At 42.9% G+C, this 15858-nt stretch overlaps 1 protein-coding gene across 2 annotated transcripts in view; it reads left to right on the forward strand.

Moving 5' to 3' along the window:
• poc1bl (POC1 centriolar protein homolog B (Chlamydomonas), like) overlaps positions 1 to 15858 on the forward strand; it is a 56090-nt gene that overhangs the window by 17259 nt on the left and 22973 nt on the right. For both annotated transcript variants that reach the window (XM_078538743.1, XM_078538744.1), the window contains one exon: positions 6378 to 6547. In XM_078538743.1, coding sequence (XP_078394869.1) covers positions 6378 to 6547 — 170 coding nt within the window. The remainder of the gene's footprint in view (positions 1 to 6377; positions 6548 to 15858) is intronic.

The following is a 15858-nucleotide window of genomic DNA, read 5'->3' on the forward strand; positions in this document are numbered from 1 at the left end:
CAGCAAGTCCAGAATGCTTGTAAGAAGCCCACACAAAGCTACAGCAAGTTTGAATGGCTGAAGCAAATAGGGATCTTATCCATCGGTCAAAAGTTAAGAATCCCCCACAACTATGAGGGGCTGTGTGAGCTCGTACTGTTGGAGGAATTCAAAAATTGTCTACCCTCCAACCTGCGAATACACCTAGAAAATCCTCTCAGTCAGGGGTGCAGTAGTCACAGCAGACAGCTATGATCTCACCCATAGGCCTGGAAACTCAGGCAGACTCTTTCCAAATCATACCCATGAGCCTTGGAAGATAAGCAGAGCAATCTAGATGCGAAAGTCCCTCTACCCAGAAAACATAAACGAGGGTGCGAGAAGCCCTCCTGCATTCCAAAAGGAGAACTCCCAGAGGCCATTGTGTTCCCAGTGCAACAAAATAGGCCATTCTAGACCTGAATGATCAAGATTGCGCGGCAAGCCAGTTGGCCTAGTAGGGCTTCACATGAGTAGTTCCCTGAAGGATGCCCCAATGGGTAGTGCAGCAGAACAAGTAGAGACTCTCGCTACAGCAACTTACCCTTTGAAGGGCATGGCACAATGTGCGTTGGAGCCGGACAAACTCCCAGAGAGCTTCTGTAGTTTTGTCCTGTCAGGAACAGTGCCCCCTGCCAATCCATCCCAAAATGTGAACAAATCCAAGGAACTGCTCAGGGACACGGGCCACTCAATCGTTAATGTTGGAGGGAAGCTTAAACCTACCCCCCTAGTCCTCCCTGAAGGCCAAAGCCCTAATCAGTGGAGTGGGAGGAGGATCTCTGTTTGCACCCCTCCATAAGGTCCATCTACAGTGTGACCTTTTTTCAGGGCATGTTACAGTAGGAATTGTCCCTCAACTATGAGTAGCAGGAATCAGTCTCCTCCTTGGGAATGATTTGGCTGGCAGCAAGTTGTTAGCCAGTGAAAGAAAAGAGGCCAGTGCTAACCAGCAAAAATCTGCAGATGGGCAGAAAGCTGGGGAAGTTTCCAGAGACCTTAAGCGAGAGCTGCCCGAAGGTGGCAAGGCTGAACATGCCAGTAAAATTAAACGGGGTCCAGAAAAGGCCCCTAGAATCTAAAATAGATTCCCCAAATGTCCCAGAATTAAATAAGGACCAGAGAAGTTCCAGAGCAGGGAAAGAAATAGTGAGGGAGATGCCCCACGCATCTGAAGAGCCTGATGGAAGGCAGGTTATTAAGTCTGGAAAGGAAAATGTTAAGGACTTGCCTGAAGTATGGCTCGCGGAAACTTTATTTCCGACACTAAATAGGGACAAAGGGAATTCCCGAACAGGTGAGCAGATAAGGAGTGAGATGCCTCCCCAGTCAAAAAGCCACGAGAGAGTGTAGCTGAAACTGTACTTCCACTTGAGGGCAGAGGTGTTCCAAGGGACATGGAACAAGTTAGGAGAGCATCCATCCCAAGCCAAAGGCCCCAGCTAAGAAGACATTGATTGGCCTGGCCAGTAGCTTTATGGTGAATTTAAAAGTGGACCATTGAGACAGTGTGTTGGATAACCACATAATAGAGAGATGGACCTCTGATTTCCTTTCACTCTGCTGGCACCAAGAGATCTGCAAGAGTTGTGGAGAGTTTAGTTGCATAGAAAATTTATGGCACAAGAGGAGGGCTGTCCCATTGTGTCAGTGGCAGTCGAGATAGAGTTATCCAGCCTAATCCCACTTTTCAGCTCATGGTTCAAGTGGATGTAGGAGCATTTTTTAAATGTGCTGAGGGTTTCTGCCTCTAGCATCATTTCAGGCAGTAAGTTCCAAACCTCACCATCCCAGGTTGAAAAGATTTCCCCTTAATTCTCCTTTGATCCTTCTACCAATTACTTGAGAATGATACCTTCTGGCTATTGATCTTCTACTATGGAAATAGGTCCTTCTTATCCACTCTATCTGGAAGTTGTACCATAAGACATAGGAGCAGAAATTAGGCGAATCGGCCCATCGAGTCTGCTCCGCCATTCAATCATGGCTGATAAGTTTCTCAACCCCATTCTCCTGCCTTCTCCCCTTAACCTTTGATCCCCTTACCAATCAACAACCTATCTATCTCGGTCTTAAATACACTCAATGACCTGGCCTCCACAGCCTTCTGTGGCAATGAATTCCATAGATTCACCACTCTCTGGCTAAAGAAGTTTCTCCTCATCTCTGTTCTAAAAGGTCTTCCCTTTACTCTGAGGCTGTGCCCTCGGGTCCTAGTCGCTCCTACTAATGGAAACATCTTCCCCACGTCCACTCTATCCAGGCCTTTCAGTATTCTGTAAGTTTCAATCAGATCCCCCCTCATCCTTCTAAACTCCATCGAGTATAGACCCAGAGTCCTCAAACGTTCCTCATCTAATCCCTCTTGTTTTTATACATCTCAATTACATCTTCCCTTGTCCACCTCTACTCCAAGAAAACACCAGCCACTCAATCATTGCTCTTAGCTAAAAATTCTCCACTCCTGGCAACATCTTTAAAATTCCTCTGTACCCTCAAGTCTAATCACGTTGTTCCTGTAATGTGGTGCTCAAAACTGTATGTAATTCTCTAGCTATGGCCTAAGTAGTGTTTTATACAGTTCTATCATAATCTCCTTGTTCTTATGTTCCATGTTTTGGCTAATAAAGGAAAGTGTCTGCTTGCCTTATTAACCATTTTATCTACTTGTCCTGCTACCTTCAGTAAGCTGTGGAGATGCACTCCACGGTCCCTCTGTTTACCTACACTTCAGTATCCCAGCATTTATTCTGTATTCCCATTTATTGTGTATTCCCTTGCCTTGTTTGCCTCCCAAATTGCATTACATCATACTTGGCTGGACTGAATTCCACTTGTCACTTTTCTGCAACTTTCTTCAGACAATCAAGTTTTGCTATGATCTGCAAACTTCCTAATTGTGCTCCCTATATTTATGTCTAGATCATTGATATAAACCAGGAAAAGCAAGTGACCTAGTAACTGAGCTCTGGAAACCCACTGGAAACAGCCTTCCTGTCCCAAACACACCCGTTGACCATTACCCTTTTGCTTGCTGTCACTCAGCCGGTTTTGGATCCAACTTGCCACTTTCCCTTGGGTCCAAGGGCTTTTAATTTTCGCACCAGTCTGCCGTATGCGATCTTATCAAAAGTCTTGCTAAATCCTTCCACCCTAGAATTTATTCCTGGAATTTAGTTTTAGAGTGCAGCCCATCTTTTTCTTATAAAAAGTGGACTTATTTAAGATTACAAGTTAATAACCTAAAGTGGGGTGGGGAACCTTTTTTTCCAACGATCTCTAACACACAGACACAATTAGTCATGGGCCCCACACACAAAACTATTTTTTTTAAAAGAGAGAATACAGAAACGTTTAACTCACCCAATGCTTTAATGCGATGGCTAAGTTTGCTTTTCCTTAATAAGCCTTGTTACCGTAGATTCTACATTGTTTGCAATGACCGGCACTTCGGTCTGCATTACTGCCTCTTCCAAAACCTGCCCATCACTGCCGTGTCCTCCCGAGGCATGAATACTCTGGGCTGTGACTGCCACTGGTTGTGATTTTTAAATGGTGGAGTTTGGCTCGCCATCGCCTTCTCAAGGGCAATCAGAGATGGGCAATAAATACTGGCCTAGCCAGTGATGCCTGCATCCGATGAATGAATAATGAAAAGAGGACAAGGTCTGATCTTGCCTCCCTCGCTAAACTCGGTTAGGTTCTGGGACTAGATTTCATTACGGGGGAATCCTCCTTTCCTCATCCTCCAGGGAGAGTATGGTCCTGAGGCCAATCCCCGCGGTGTTACAGGAGAGTGGCAACAAACGGAAATGGAGAGGGTCGATTTGAAAGAGCAGAAGCGGGTCTGCATTGAACGCCGACTGAAATGGTAAAGACATGAGCGCACCGGTCATTGTAAACTTGTAGAATGTTTAATAGGGGGCATCCTGTGATATTCCCGCATCAGGCAATGTGTAGCCTTGAACTGGTTTAAAAAAAAAACCTCACAATTGGGTAAACGGCTCAGGGCTTCATAAAGCCCCACTGAGTTCTGGATTTCCTGAGTGTTAATGGCAGAACAGGACAGGGGCGTTCTCTTTGTCATATTAAATAAGAATAAAATAGTAACCACTTCGCAGAGGCCATATTAGCAGAGAGAGAGAGGGGGAGGGAATGAAGGTACAATATTATCATGCCCTGAGGGAGATTTTGGCAAGGACGAGCAGAGAAGCTAATATCCAACCATCCCAAACAATATTTAATCGCTGCGAGGAAACTTCTAACCATCCATGAAGGTCACCTCATAAGATTCTTTGTGAGCAGGTTTGCTTTAAGATTAACTGCCTTAACTGCAATAGTTACTGCCTTGAACTCCTGAAACAAATTTGCTTCTCACAGATGTTACTCTCTGAGTTGACCGTTAGTGTGCAGAGATATTCAGAAGCTTGAAGGCATTTTCAATAACACTGGGATAGCACAGGGGGGGGTGTAATGAACTGAAGCAAATCTTGATGCAAGGGGAGATTTTAACAGCATGTTGCTGTTATGATTCCAACAGTTCTCTGAGAATATTGAAAGCTTTAGCCGACCATCCATCAGCACGCAGACCCGACCTGCGGATCTCTCGCCAGTCTGTCCGTCGGCTGCTGACTCCTTACCCCAGACACTGCTCCAAGTGTTAGAAAACAGCATCTGAAATATTCGAAAACGGGACAGGAAAAAATCTGTTTAAAAGAAACAAACATATGATACACAAAAGTTCCGAAATTACCGGGGGACTGTTGAAATTTAAATTTGGCACTATAACTCGACGGAGTTGCAAGCGCAGTGAACTGAAATATTTTCCTGCCTGGCTCTCTAAATCAACGACTTCAGGCGTTTGAAGCACGTTGGGAAACCAGTAAATGACAGAACAAATAATACCTGCTGAGTTTTTCCAACGATTTTTGTTTTTGAACGAATGACAGGCCAACTGTCGTGATGATGTCTGTATTTGTCTCAGTAACAGTCATACAGCAGCGCCACTTTACAGGCTGCAGGGCAACTCTGCGGGGGGAACTCACTGATTCTGCCTTGCGTTTACATTCTGCTGGGTGTCTTCATGAGATTGGAATTAGAATTAGAATAAATTTATAGCAAAAGCATTGACTCCTCGGCCACGTAGATTATGTTTCGCTTAGAAGTACAATGAAGCCCACGCTGCGCGGTTCTGTATTTTGTTTGGCTCTGAACGTGTTTCAAAGTAATTAGTAACACATTATGATTCCGTTGTGCAGCATTTTTATGAGACATATAGGAGCAGCAAATGTTTTTTGGCCTAGCCAGCAGCTGATGGCCTGTTAAGAAATTTGCTTATGAATAGGTTTTGCTGAAAGAGGCAGCATTTGCATGAAATTGTTGGCAAGCGAGTTATTAATTCGTGTAGATTCCGTGTTTTCTTTGTTCTATGACTATTTATCTAGGAATTGCTTTCTCTGATATATTTATTTGAAATCTCACCAGGGGCTGGATGAAAAAGTGCAACGGGCTGGGGGGTTCACCACCCCTGACCTGAATACATGCAGTGAAATATGCTCTTTGGGCCAGAATGTATTCAAAAATAATATTAAGAATGCAACTATTCAAATTGAATTAACTTTACTGTAATCACATTTTCAAATATTCACAAGTAAATCTGATAAATTTCTTATCTGATCGGGCTTGCTGTGTATATTTTATATATATTTTATATAAAGTTTGAAGATGTATTTCTTTTTAGTTCCCTTTTACCCACTAACCATCCCCTGGGCAAGCAGGCAGGTCAGGAATTTGATCCTAATATTGCTCCGTAATGGGTTGCAAGGAAACATACAAGAGCAGTCAGTGGCATCTGATGTGATGGCCTCTGTCAATTTCCTTTATTCATTTATCTTCCTCCTTGTGGATAAGTATCTCCACTTCAAAATGTGTTTGAGAATGAAAGTGCAGTGCATGATTTGCTGTCATGAACCCAATTTTATTGCATTCTGTCTTGAAGTGTGCTGTAATACAAATCGGTTACAGCTGTGGGGTATTTTTAGTTATTTAACCCCTCTTTCCCCACTTCAGCTGTTTTCTCCACAATAGTTATGCTTGATGTTGAAGATTGAAATGGCCATGTTTTTAGTCCTAAATTGTTTTTACGGCAGCGGAATTAGTCATCATTTGCAAACAGCGAGATTTCTGGCTTCTTGTTAGTGCAATAATTCTTTAGTTTAGGTAGTTACTGAAAGTATTCCATAAATCAATACTGAACTGGTGCTTGAACAACCTCCTAGTTGGCCTTGTGAGCTTTGTTTTAGAGGTATTTAAAATTACAAGGATTTTCTTGATCATGTTGAAATTCTGCTTCATTTCAGGTGCAGGGCAAAGCGGTTCAATTATAGGAAACTTCCTACCACTTCTGTAGTTATCGCATTTTATAATGAGGCCTGGTCTACACTTCTCCGCACAATTCACAGTGTACTGGAAACGTCTCCTGCTGTTCTCCTTAAAGAACTCATTCTTGTCGATGACTATAGTGATCGAAGTAAGGAAGATAATTATTTTTTACTGTTTTAATGTCTTTGCAATATTTTCGGACCAAAATTACCATCACATAGTGTGATGGATTATAATCCCAGCCCCTTTTTGGACAATCCCGGATCAGATGTACCTCAGATGATCCCTCTCAACTTCAGGTTGAGAAAGACAGATCCCAAAGATACTAAATGGGTCTGAAGGAATTATCTCTCCCCAAAGGAAAGGAGCTCGCTGCATGTAATACCATCCTTCAGATAGCCTTTTTATCAAGTTTCAGACAGATTATAATATCCTGGATATTAGGGTCCAGAAGATCTCTCCTCAGTAATGTACATCCCCACCAAAGAGTTTATGGAGGCAGGTTCATGAGTTAGCAATACAGAAGGCTATGTGAGACAGTATAATTCTAAACTATACAGAAGTTTATTAAAGAACTGAACATGCAACACTCAGTCTGGTGGAATAGTCAATTGCAACCTTAAAAGTTCTAGGAAAAGCGAGAAAATACAATCTTATTTTTGGTAGAGAATTCAGTTTTAAACTTCATGTATTGTTACAGTAAAATATTTAAATAGTATTAATGTAACATGTACCTTAATTCCCTGAGTGAAGACAAGAAAGTTAGCGAGATGACTCTGTCCCAGTTAAGGAGAAAATTATCATTGCCAGGCTCACAGGACATAGGCTAGGTGAATGGATTTCAATAGAAAGAAGTGTGAGGTGATGCATTTTGCCAGAAGGGATAGGGAGAGGCAATAGAGACATAGTGGAGGGGTTCTAAATTCATTGCCCTACCTCCACTGCTCGCTGGGGGAAGAGAATTCCGAAGATTAAGATCCTTTGAGATGAGGGGAAATTTCTTCTCTCAGTCTTAAATGGGAGACCCTTATTTTGAAATTCTGTCATCTAGCTCTAGATTCCCGTATGAGGGGAAAGGTCCTCTCAGCATCTAACTTGTCAAGCCCACCTCAGAATCTTATATTTTTCAAAAAGATCACTTCTCATTCATCTAAGCTCCAATGAATATAGGCCCAACATTTTTTTCATTTATTCTTTCATGTGATGTGGGCATTGCTGACAAGGCCAGCATCTGTAGCCCATCCGAATTACCCTTGAGAAGGTGGTGGTGTTACAACTGGTCCCCGGACGAGGTTCCCCCAATATGTGATCCTGGACAAGGTACCCCAAATTGCTATGCTCCCAGGTGAGGCAGTTGAACTGGCTCCCGTTCTTTATTCAACCCCCTCGGTTGGTCGCAACAAGATTAATTTAAAAAGGATCCCTTTCCTTGTAGATACCTTTTCCCAGTCCAAATGTATTTGTTTTCAAAAGGAGCCAATTTAATCAGGCTATCTTGAGTCAAAGAAAGAGTGAGTTTATTAGTTACTAAATGTGAGAAAAAACAATAAAAATGCAACACACATACAGAGGTTAGAAATGAGAAATTGAGTCCAAAAATAAAAGTTTAAAAAAGGTATACGAATCAGTCCTTCGGCTTGTCTGTGAGGAGTAGATGGTGAACCGTTGCAGATGTTAAGTTGGGTGATTCCGGTAGTGCTGATTTTGGCAGTTGAGCAGTTGGTTAGGAGATTCTCGGTTCTGTAGGTTAGCTGAAAGGAGTTGTCCTGTTTCCTTTTCGACTGTGGCTTTGCTGACTTGTGACTTGCTTCCAGAGAGAGAGGACCTTTTTTATCTGCAAGCGCAGGGATGCCAAGTTGGGGTTCTTCAGCTGTGATCTTCACAGCGCACGCACACCAGAACAGAATACCAGACTAGGAAAACAGAACTAGGGTTCCAGTTGGCTTTTTAAAATCCCCTTCCCTGTGTATTCCTGGAAGGGATGAAACAAACATGTCTTTCGCCCAGACCTGTTTTCTTTTTTAACTCAGTTCATATTTAGTGTGGGATATAATTCAACAGGAGGTGGTTTCAGCTGAGATAGTAATCATTTTTCTATTATTTCTGCAACCACAGGAGATTAGAGTTCAGCGTGTATTGTCTCTTTTCCTTTAAAGTGCCTCTCTCTAAAGTAGGCTGTGTCACACCTTTTAGGTGTGACATTTTGTTCTTCCTGAACTAGTTGATCAAGTAACCCACAGAGGAATTTTCCAACAAGTGGTTACCTTACGGTCTCAGCCAGCATTTGCTTGTATGTCCTCTTTTAAAAAAACATGTCTTACTTAAAAATTCAATATATCCATAAGTAATTTGGTGATAGGATCCGTGCTCGTGACAGCGGTGAGCTGGATTCTTGAACCACTGCAGGCCATGTGGTGTAGGTACACCTATTGTTCTGTTAGGCAGCGAGTTTTGGGATTTTGACCCAGTGACAGTGAAGGAACGATGATATAGTTCCAAGTTGGGGATGATGTGCAGCTTGGAAGGGAGCTTGTAGGTGATGTTCCCATATGTCTGCTACCCTTGACCTTCTAGGTGGTAGAAGTCGCAGGTTTGGGAGGTGCTGTCGAAGGAGTCTTGATGAGTAGCTGCAGTGCATCTTGTATATAGTACACACTACTGCCACTATGCGGCGGCAGTGGAGGGAGTGAATATTTTTAGGTTTGTATTGGGTGCCAATCAAGTGGGCTGCTTTGTCCTGGATGGTGTCGAGCTTCCAGTGTTGTTGGAGCTGCACTCATCCAGGCAAGTGGAGAGAATTTCATCACACTCCTGACTTGTGCCTTGTAGGTGGTGGACAAGCTTTGAGGAGACAGGAGGTGAGTTATCCATCTCAGAATTCCCAGGGTCTGATCTGCTTTTGAAGCCACAGTAATTATATGGCTGATTTAGTTCAGTTTCACGTCAATGGTAACCAACAGGATGTTGATATTGAGGGTTTCGGTGATGGTAATGCCGTTGAATGTCAAGGGGGGATGGTTAGGTTCTCGCTTGCTGGATATGGTCATTGCCTGGCACAAATGTTACTTGCCACTTCTCAGCCCAAGCCTGGATATTGTCCAGGTCTTGCTGCGTTTGGACATAGACTGCTTCAGTATCTGAGCAGTTGCAAATGGTATGGAACATTGTGTAATCATCAGCGAACATCCCCACTGCTAACCTTATCATGGAGGTGAGGTCATTGATGAAGTAGCTAAAGATGGGGCTGGTCCCTGACACTACCCTGAGCAACTTTCACAGTGATGTCCTGGAACTGAGATGATTGATCTCCAACAACCACAACCATCTTCCTTCATACCAGTATGATTCTAATCAGCGGAGAGCTTGTTCCAGATTCCCATTGATTTCAATTTTACCAGGGCTCCTTGATGACAAGGGCAGTCACTCTCACCCCATCTCTGGAATTCAAACTCCTTTGTCCCTCAGCTTGATGGTAATATGAGTGAGTGATATGTGGGTCATGAAGTTACAGATTGTGGCTAAATACACAGCACCTCATGGATGCCCAGGTTTGAGCTCTTAGATCTGTTCTGAAACTGCTCAACCTTTCCTCACAAGACAACCTCTTCATCCCAGGAATTAGCCTCGTGAGCCTTCTCTGAATGCTACCAATGCAAATCTATCCCTCCTTAAGTAAAGAGACAAACACTGTACACAAAACTCTAGGTGTGGTGTCACCAATGCCATGTAACAACTGTTGCAAGACTTCCCTCCTTTTATGCTCCATAACATTTTCAATAAAGGCTAACATTCCATTTTCCTTCCTAATTACTTGCTGTACCTGCATACTAAGTTTTTGTGATTCATGTGCAAGGACACCTAAATCCCTCTGTATTGCAACATTCTACAGTGTCTCTCTATTTAAATAATATTCTGCTTTTCTAACCTTCTCACCTAAATGGACAACCCCACATGTTCCCACATTACACACCATCTGCCAAATTTTGCTCACTCTGTTAATCTATCTATATCTGTTTGCAGACTCTGTGACCTCCTCCCAAATTGCTTTCCTACCTACCTTTTGTATTGTCAGCAATTTGTCATTTCATCCAAGCCGTAAATAATAGAATCCTTGTGGCATTCCACAATTTACAGTTTGCCAAGTTGAAAATGAATCGTTTACCCCAACACTCTGTTTCCTGTTAGTTAACCAATCCTCTATCCTTGCTACTATATTGGCCCCAATACCATGAGCTCTTACCTTGCCTAGTAAAAGTTTATGTGGCACCTTATCGAATGCCTTTTGGAAATCCAAATACGCTGTGTCTAATAGTTCTCCTTTATCTTCCTGGCTTGTTTAGCTCTCAAAGAACTCTAACAAATTTGTCAAACACAATTTGCCTTTCACAAAACCATGTTGACTCTGCTTGATTGTACCATGCTATTCTAGATGTCCTGCTACAACCTCCTTAATAATGGATTCTAGCATTTTCCCAATGACTGATGTTAGGCTATAATTTCCTGCTTTCTACCTCACTCCTTTCTTGAATAGAGGTGTTACATTTGTGGTTTTCCAACCTGCTAAGACCTTGTCAGAATCGAGGGAATTTTGGAATAATACAGCCAATGCATCCACTTCTATTAAGATAAAAGCAAAATACTGCGGATGCTGGAAATCTGAAATAAAAACAAAAATAGCTGGAAAAACTCAGCAGGTCTGACAGTATCTGCGGAGAGGAATACATTTAATGTTTCGAGGTGGATTCTTTTCTCTTCTTTGCCTCCACCAATCACTGGCCCTCCATCCAGCTCTACCTGTTCCACCCCCTTCAACCAGCTTATATTTCACCTCATTTCTATATTTTCTTAGTTCTGATGAAGAGTCATGTGGACTCGAAACGTTAACTGTATTCCTCTCTGCAGATGCTGTCAGACCTGCTGATTTTTTCCAGCTATTTTTGTTTTTGTTTCACTCCTTTTAAGACCCCAGGATGCAGGCCATCAGGGGACTTGTCAGCCTTAAGTCACATAGGGTTTCCTAGTCCTTTTCCTCTAGTGATTGTTTTATGTTCCTCCCTCCTTTTTGCCTCATGATTTTCTGCTATTCTTGGGATGCTTTTAGGATCAATGTGCACAGATCTTTGTGGTGGCAGATCACATTGAGTGAGTAGTCAGCAAAGCATTTGAGATCTTGAGCTTCATATGTAGAGATATTAAGTGGAAAGTATGGATGTTATGCTGAACCTTTATAAAGCTCTGGTTAGGTCACAGCTAGAGTATTGTACCCAGTTTTGACCACTACAACTTAAGAATGTGAGAGTCCTTAAGAGGGTGCATTTATCAGAATGGTTACAAGGACGAGGGATTTTATTTTTTATTCATTCATCGGATGTGGGCATTGCTGGTTAGGCCAGCATTTATTGCCATCCCTCACTGCCCTTGAGAAGGTGGTGGTGAACTTCCTTCATGAATCACTGCAATCCATGTGGTGTAGGTACACACATAGTGCTGTTAGGGAGGGAGTTTAAATACAAAGTTAAGTTGGAGAAGCAGGGATTCTTCTTCTTGGAGCAAAGGAGATTGAGGGGAGATTTCATAGATATGTATAAGATTATGATAGTTTAGACAAGGTATGTTAAGAATATCTAATTTCATAATTCAGGTATTTTAAAGGTATAATTTTTAGTTTTAGGGGTTAAGGTTGGGGATTAAAATGCTCAATGTAAGATAAATGGAAACATTTGATTGAGAAACTAATAACCAACCCTGAAGTAAATGCAAGTCAAACAGACCTGTGATAATTCAAGTTTGAAGTATTTGTTTAATAAGGTCAGACTAGAATAGAGATTGAGATTCTAACACGGCAGGTGTTTAGATAGGAAACTGGAGATAGGGTGCCTGAGCTGCTTTGTCCTGTTTCTTTAGAGAGGTTAATTATCCATGCAGACCTCGGTCAAAAGATTTGATGTTGAAGCTAAGAGCACCTTTTTAAATAAGGGAGTTTCTTGGTGGAATCAGCAAGTCTGGAGGAGAGGGCCATTAACTTCATTAGAGATATAAATTAGTTATGTGGGTCACAAAATCAAAGGGGTTGTTTTGAAGCTGGAAGATTTAACTTACAATTTTGTTTGGAACATCCAAAGTATGTCACATTGCCATGGAATTGGGCTGTGGGGGTTGGGGAGGTTCCTTTGTTTAATTTATCTGTGTGTTTTCACTCACAGAAGCAGCCAGTCAGCAGTTCAGTTTGGGAACAGACTGATATTCCATCAGTGAGCTGCAGCTATGTGAGTGGTGGCTTGAGCTCAGTTTGAAGACACAGTTCGTGAGGCCAAAAGAGGCTTTAAGATTTGCCTAGCTTGGAGCTAGAGGAAGAAATCTACAGTAACCCTCTACAGTAAAAACAAGTGGTTCAGCTTTGAATCAGGCAGAGAAAGAGAGATCTTCCAGGAGCAGTTCAGCTTGGAGAAGCCTGAAGGTCTTTGAGGTTGTACCTGAAAGCATCAAAGTTGGTGGGTTTAAGCCCTGAGTTCAGAAGGCAATGGAAAAGAATTTGTCAAGAGCTGTGGAACAGCTGTGAATCAGGAGAACAGAGTTATTAGAAATCAGGGGTCTTTCTAATTTTCTGTCAAAATCACTGCGTAGGAATTGCGAGTGAATCTCAGGCTTGAGTTGAAATGCCCTGCATCTTACAAGGGAGCTGTGGAAAAGTTTGGAGTTAGCCCCAGGAAAAGTGAACCTTCCAAGATTTTGTAATATAAGGGAACTCTTGGCGGTGGGGGTGGCAGTGGGTCTAAAAATAAAACTGGATTCATATACTGTAAGTCTTGACCAAATTTAGTGTTAACTTAGCAGTGCTTGCTTTGGTTATTTTAATATGTATATAATATATAAATGTAGTAAAGTTTGTTTCTGTCTGAAAATTTCAAGTCTGTGGCGTGGTTCTTTCATTTAATTACTGGGGTGTTCAAATTTCACTTTAAAGGTTACCGGTCTCTTTGGGGATAATAACATAAGGTAGACAAAGAAAAGCTGTTCCCATCAGCTGATTGTGCAAGGACTGGTGCTCACAGATTTAAAGCTTTGGGTAAGGCATGAAGGGGGGAATGTGAGGAAGATTTTTAAATGCAGTAAGTGGTAATGACTTGAACCCGCTGCCTACGAGGGTGGTGGAAGCAGAGATGATCATTCTAGCTGGTAGTGTTGAAAGTTGCTTAGCAATGTCCTGTCCACAAAATGGAGGACAAATCTAATTACTGCCGCATCAGTTTGCTCTCAATCATCAGCAAAGTGATGAAAGGTGTTGTCACAAAACAAAAACAAAAATACCTGGAAAAACTCAGCAGGCCTGGCAGCATCTGCGGAGAGGAGCACAGTTAACGTTTCGAGTCCGAATGACTCTTCAATAGAACTAAGGAAAAATAGAAAAGAGGTGAAATATAAGCTGGTTTAAGGGGGTGGGGGAGGTGGGACAAGAAGAGCTGGATAGAGGGCCAGTGATAGGTGGGGATTTGGTTATCTCCACCTATCACTGGCCCACTATCCAGCTCTTCTTGTCCCACCCCCCCTTAAACCAGCTTATATTTCACCTCTTTTCTATTTTTCCTTAGTTCTATTGAAGAGTCATTCGGACTCGAAACGTTAACTGTGCTCCTCTCCGCAGATGCTGCCAGACCTGCTGAGTTTTTCCAGGTATTTTTTTTGTTTTGGATTTCCAGCATCCGCAGTTTTTTGCTTTTATAAAGGTGTTGTCACTATGAATGGCACTTAGCAAAAACCTGCTCATCGATACTCAGTTTGGGTTCTGTCAGGGCCACTCGGTTCCTGATCTCATTACAGCCTTGATCAAAGCATGGACAAACCAGCTTAATTCCAAAGTTGAGGAAGGAGAGAATGCCCTTGAGATCAAGGCAACATTTGGCAAGTGTGGCATCAAGAAGCCCTAACAAAATTGAAATCACTGGGAAGCGGGAAAAACTTTCCACTGGTTGGTGTCATACCTAGGACAAAGGAAGATGGTTTTGGTTGTTGGAGGCCATTCATTTCAGTCCCAGGACATTACTGTAGGAGTTCCTCAGGGTAGTGTCCTATACCTAACCATCTGCAGCTGCTTCAACAATGACTATCTCAAACAAAAGAGAATCTAACCATCCCATGGGACTCCATCCCATTCTCTCAGCTTCTTCGCCTCCGTCGCGTCTGTTCTGATGATGCCATTTTCAAAAACAGTTCCTTTGACATGTCCTCCTTCTTCCTTAACCGAGGTTTTCCACTCACTGTGGTTGACAGGGCCCTCAACTGTGTCCGGCCCATCTCCCACGCACCTGCCCTCACACCTTCTTCTCCCTCCCAGAAACATGATAGGGTCCCCCTTGTCCTCACTTATCACCCCACCAGCCTCCGCATTCAAAGGATCATCCTCCGCCATTTCCACCAACTCCAGCATGATGCCACCACCAAACACATCTTCCCTTCACCCCCCCTGGCGGCATTCCGCAGGGATCGTTCCCTCCGGGACACCCTGGTCCACTCCTCCATCACCCCCTACACCTCCACCCCCTCCCATGGCACCTTCCCATGCAACTGCAGAAGGTGCAACACCTGCCCCTTTACTTCCCCTCTCCTCACCGTCCAAGCGCCCAAACACTCCTTTCAAGTGAAGCAGCATTTCACTTGCACTTCCCTCAATTTAGTCTACTGTGTTCGTTGCTCCCAATGCGGTTTCCTCTACATTGGAGAGACCAAACGCAAACTGGGTGACCGCTTTGCAGAACACCTTCGGTCTGTCCACAAGCATTACCCAGACCTCCCTCTTGCTTGCCATTTCAACACTCCACCCTGCTCTCATGCCCACATGTCTGTCCTTGGCCTGCTGCATTGTTCCAGTGAAGCTCAACGCAAACTGGAGGAACAGCACCTCATCTTCCGACTAGGCACTTTACAGCCTTCCGGACTGAATGTTGAGTTCAACAATTTTAGATCATGAACTCTCTCCTCCATCCCCATCCCCTTTCCGATTTCCCCCCCCCTTTTTTTTTCCAATAATTTATATAGATTTTTCTTTTCCCAACTACTTCCTTTATTTTTAAATGTATTTCCATCCATTGTTTTATCTCTACCTTTTTTGCCTTTTTAGATTCCTTCACCCCACCCCACCCCCACTAGGGCTATCTGTACCTTGCTTGTCCTGCTTTCTACCCTTAATTAGCACATTCCTTAGATAATATCACCACCTTCAGCACCTCTTTGTTCTTTTGTCTGTGACATCTTTTGGTTATCTCCACCTATCACTGGTCCTTTATCCAGCTCTACTTGTCCCACTCCCCCTTAAACCAGCTTATATTTTACCTCTCTTCTATTTTTATTTAGTTCTGTTGAAGGGTCATTCAGACTCAAAACGTTAACTGTGCTCCTCTCCGCAGATGCTGCCAGACCTGAGTTTTTCCAGGTATTTTTGTTTTTGTTTTGGATTTCCAGCAT

Source organism: Cetorhinus maximus, chromosome 3, assembly GCF_964194155.1.
Source record: "Cetorhinus maximus chromosome 3, sCetMax3.hap1.1, whole genome shotgun sequence".
In the NCBI taxonomy this organism is placed as follows: Eukaryota; Metazoa; Chordata; class Chondrichthyes; order Lamniformes; family Cetorhinidae; genus Cetorhinus; species Cetorhinus maximus.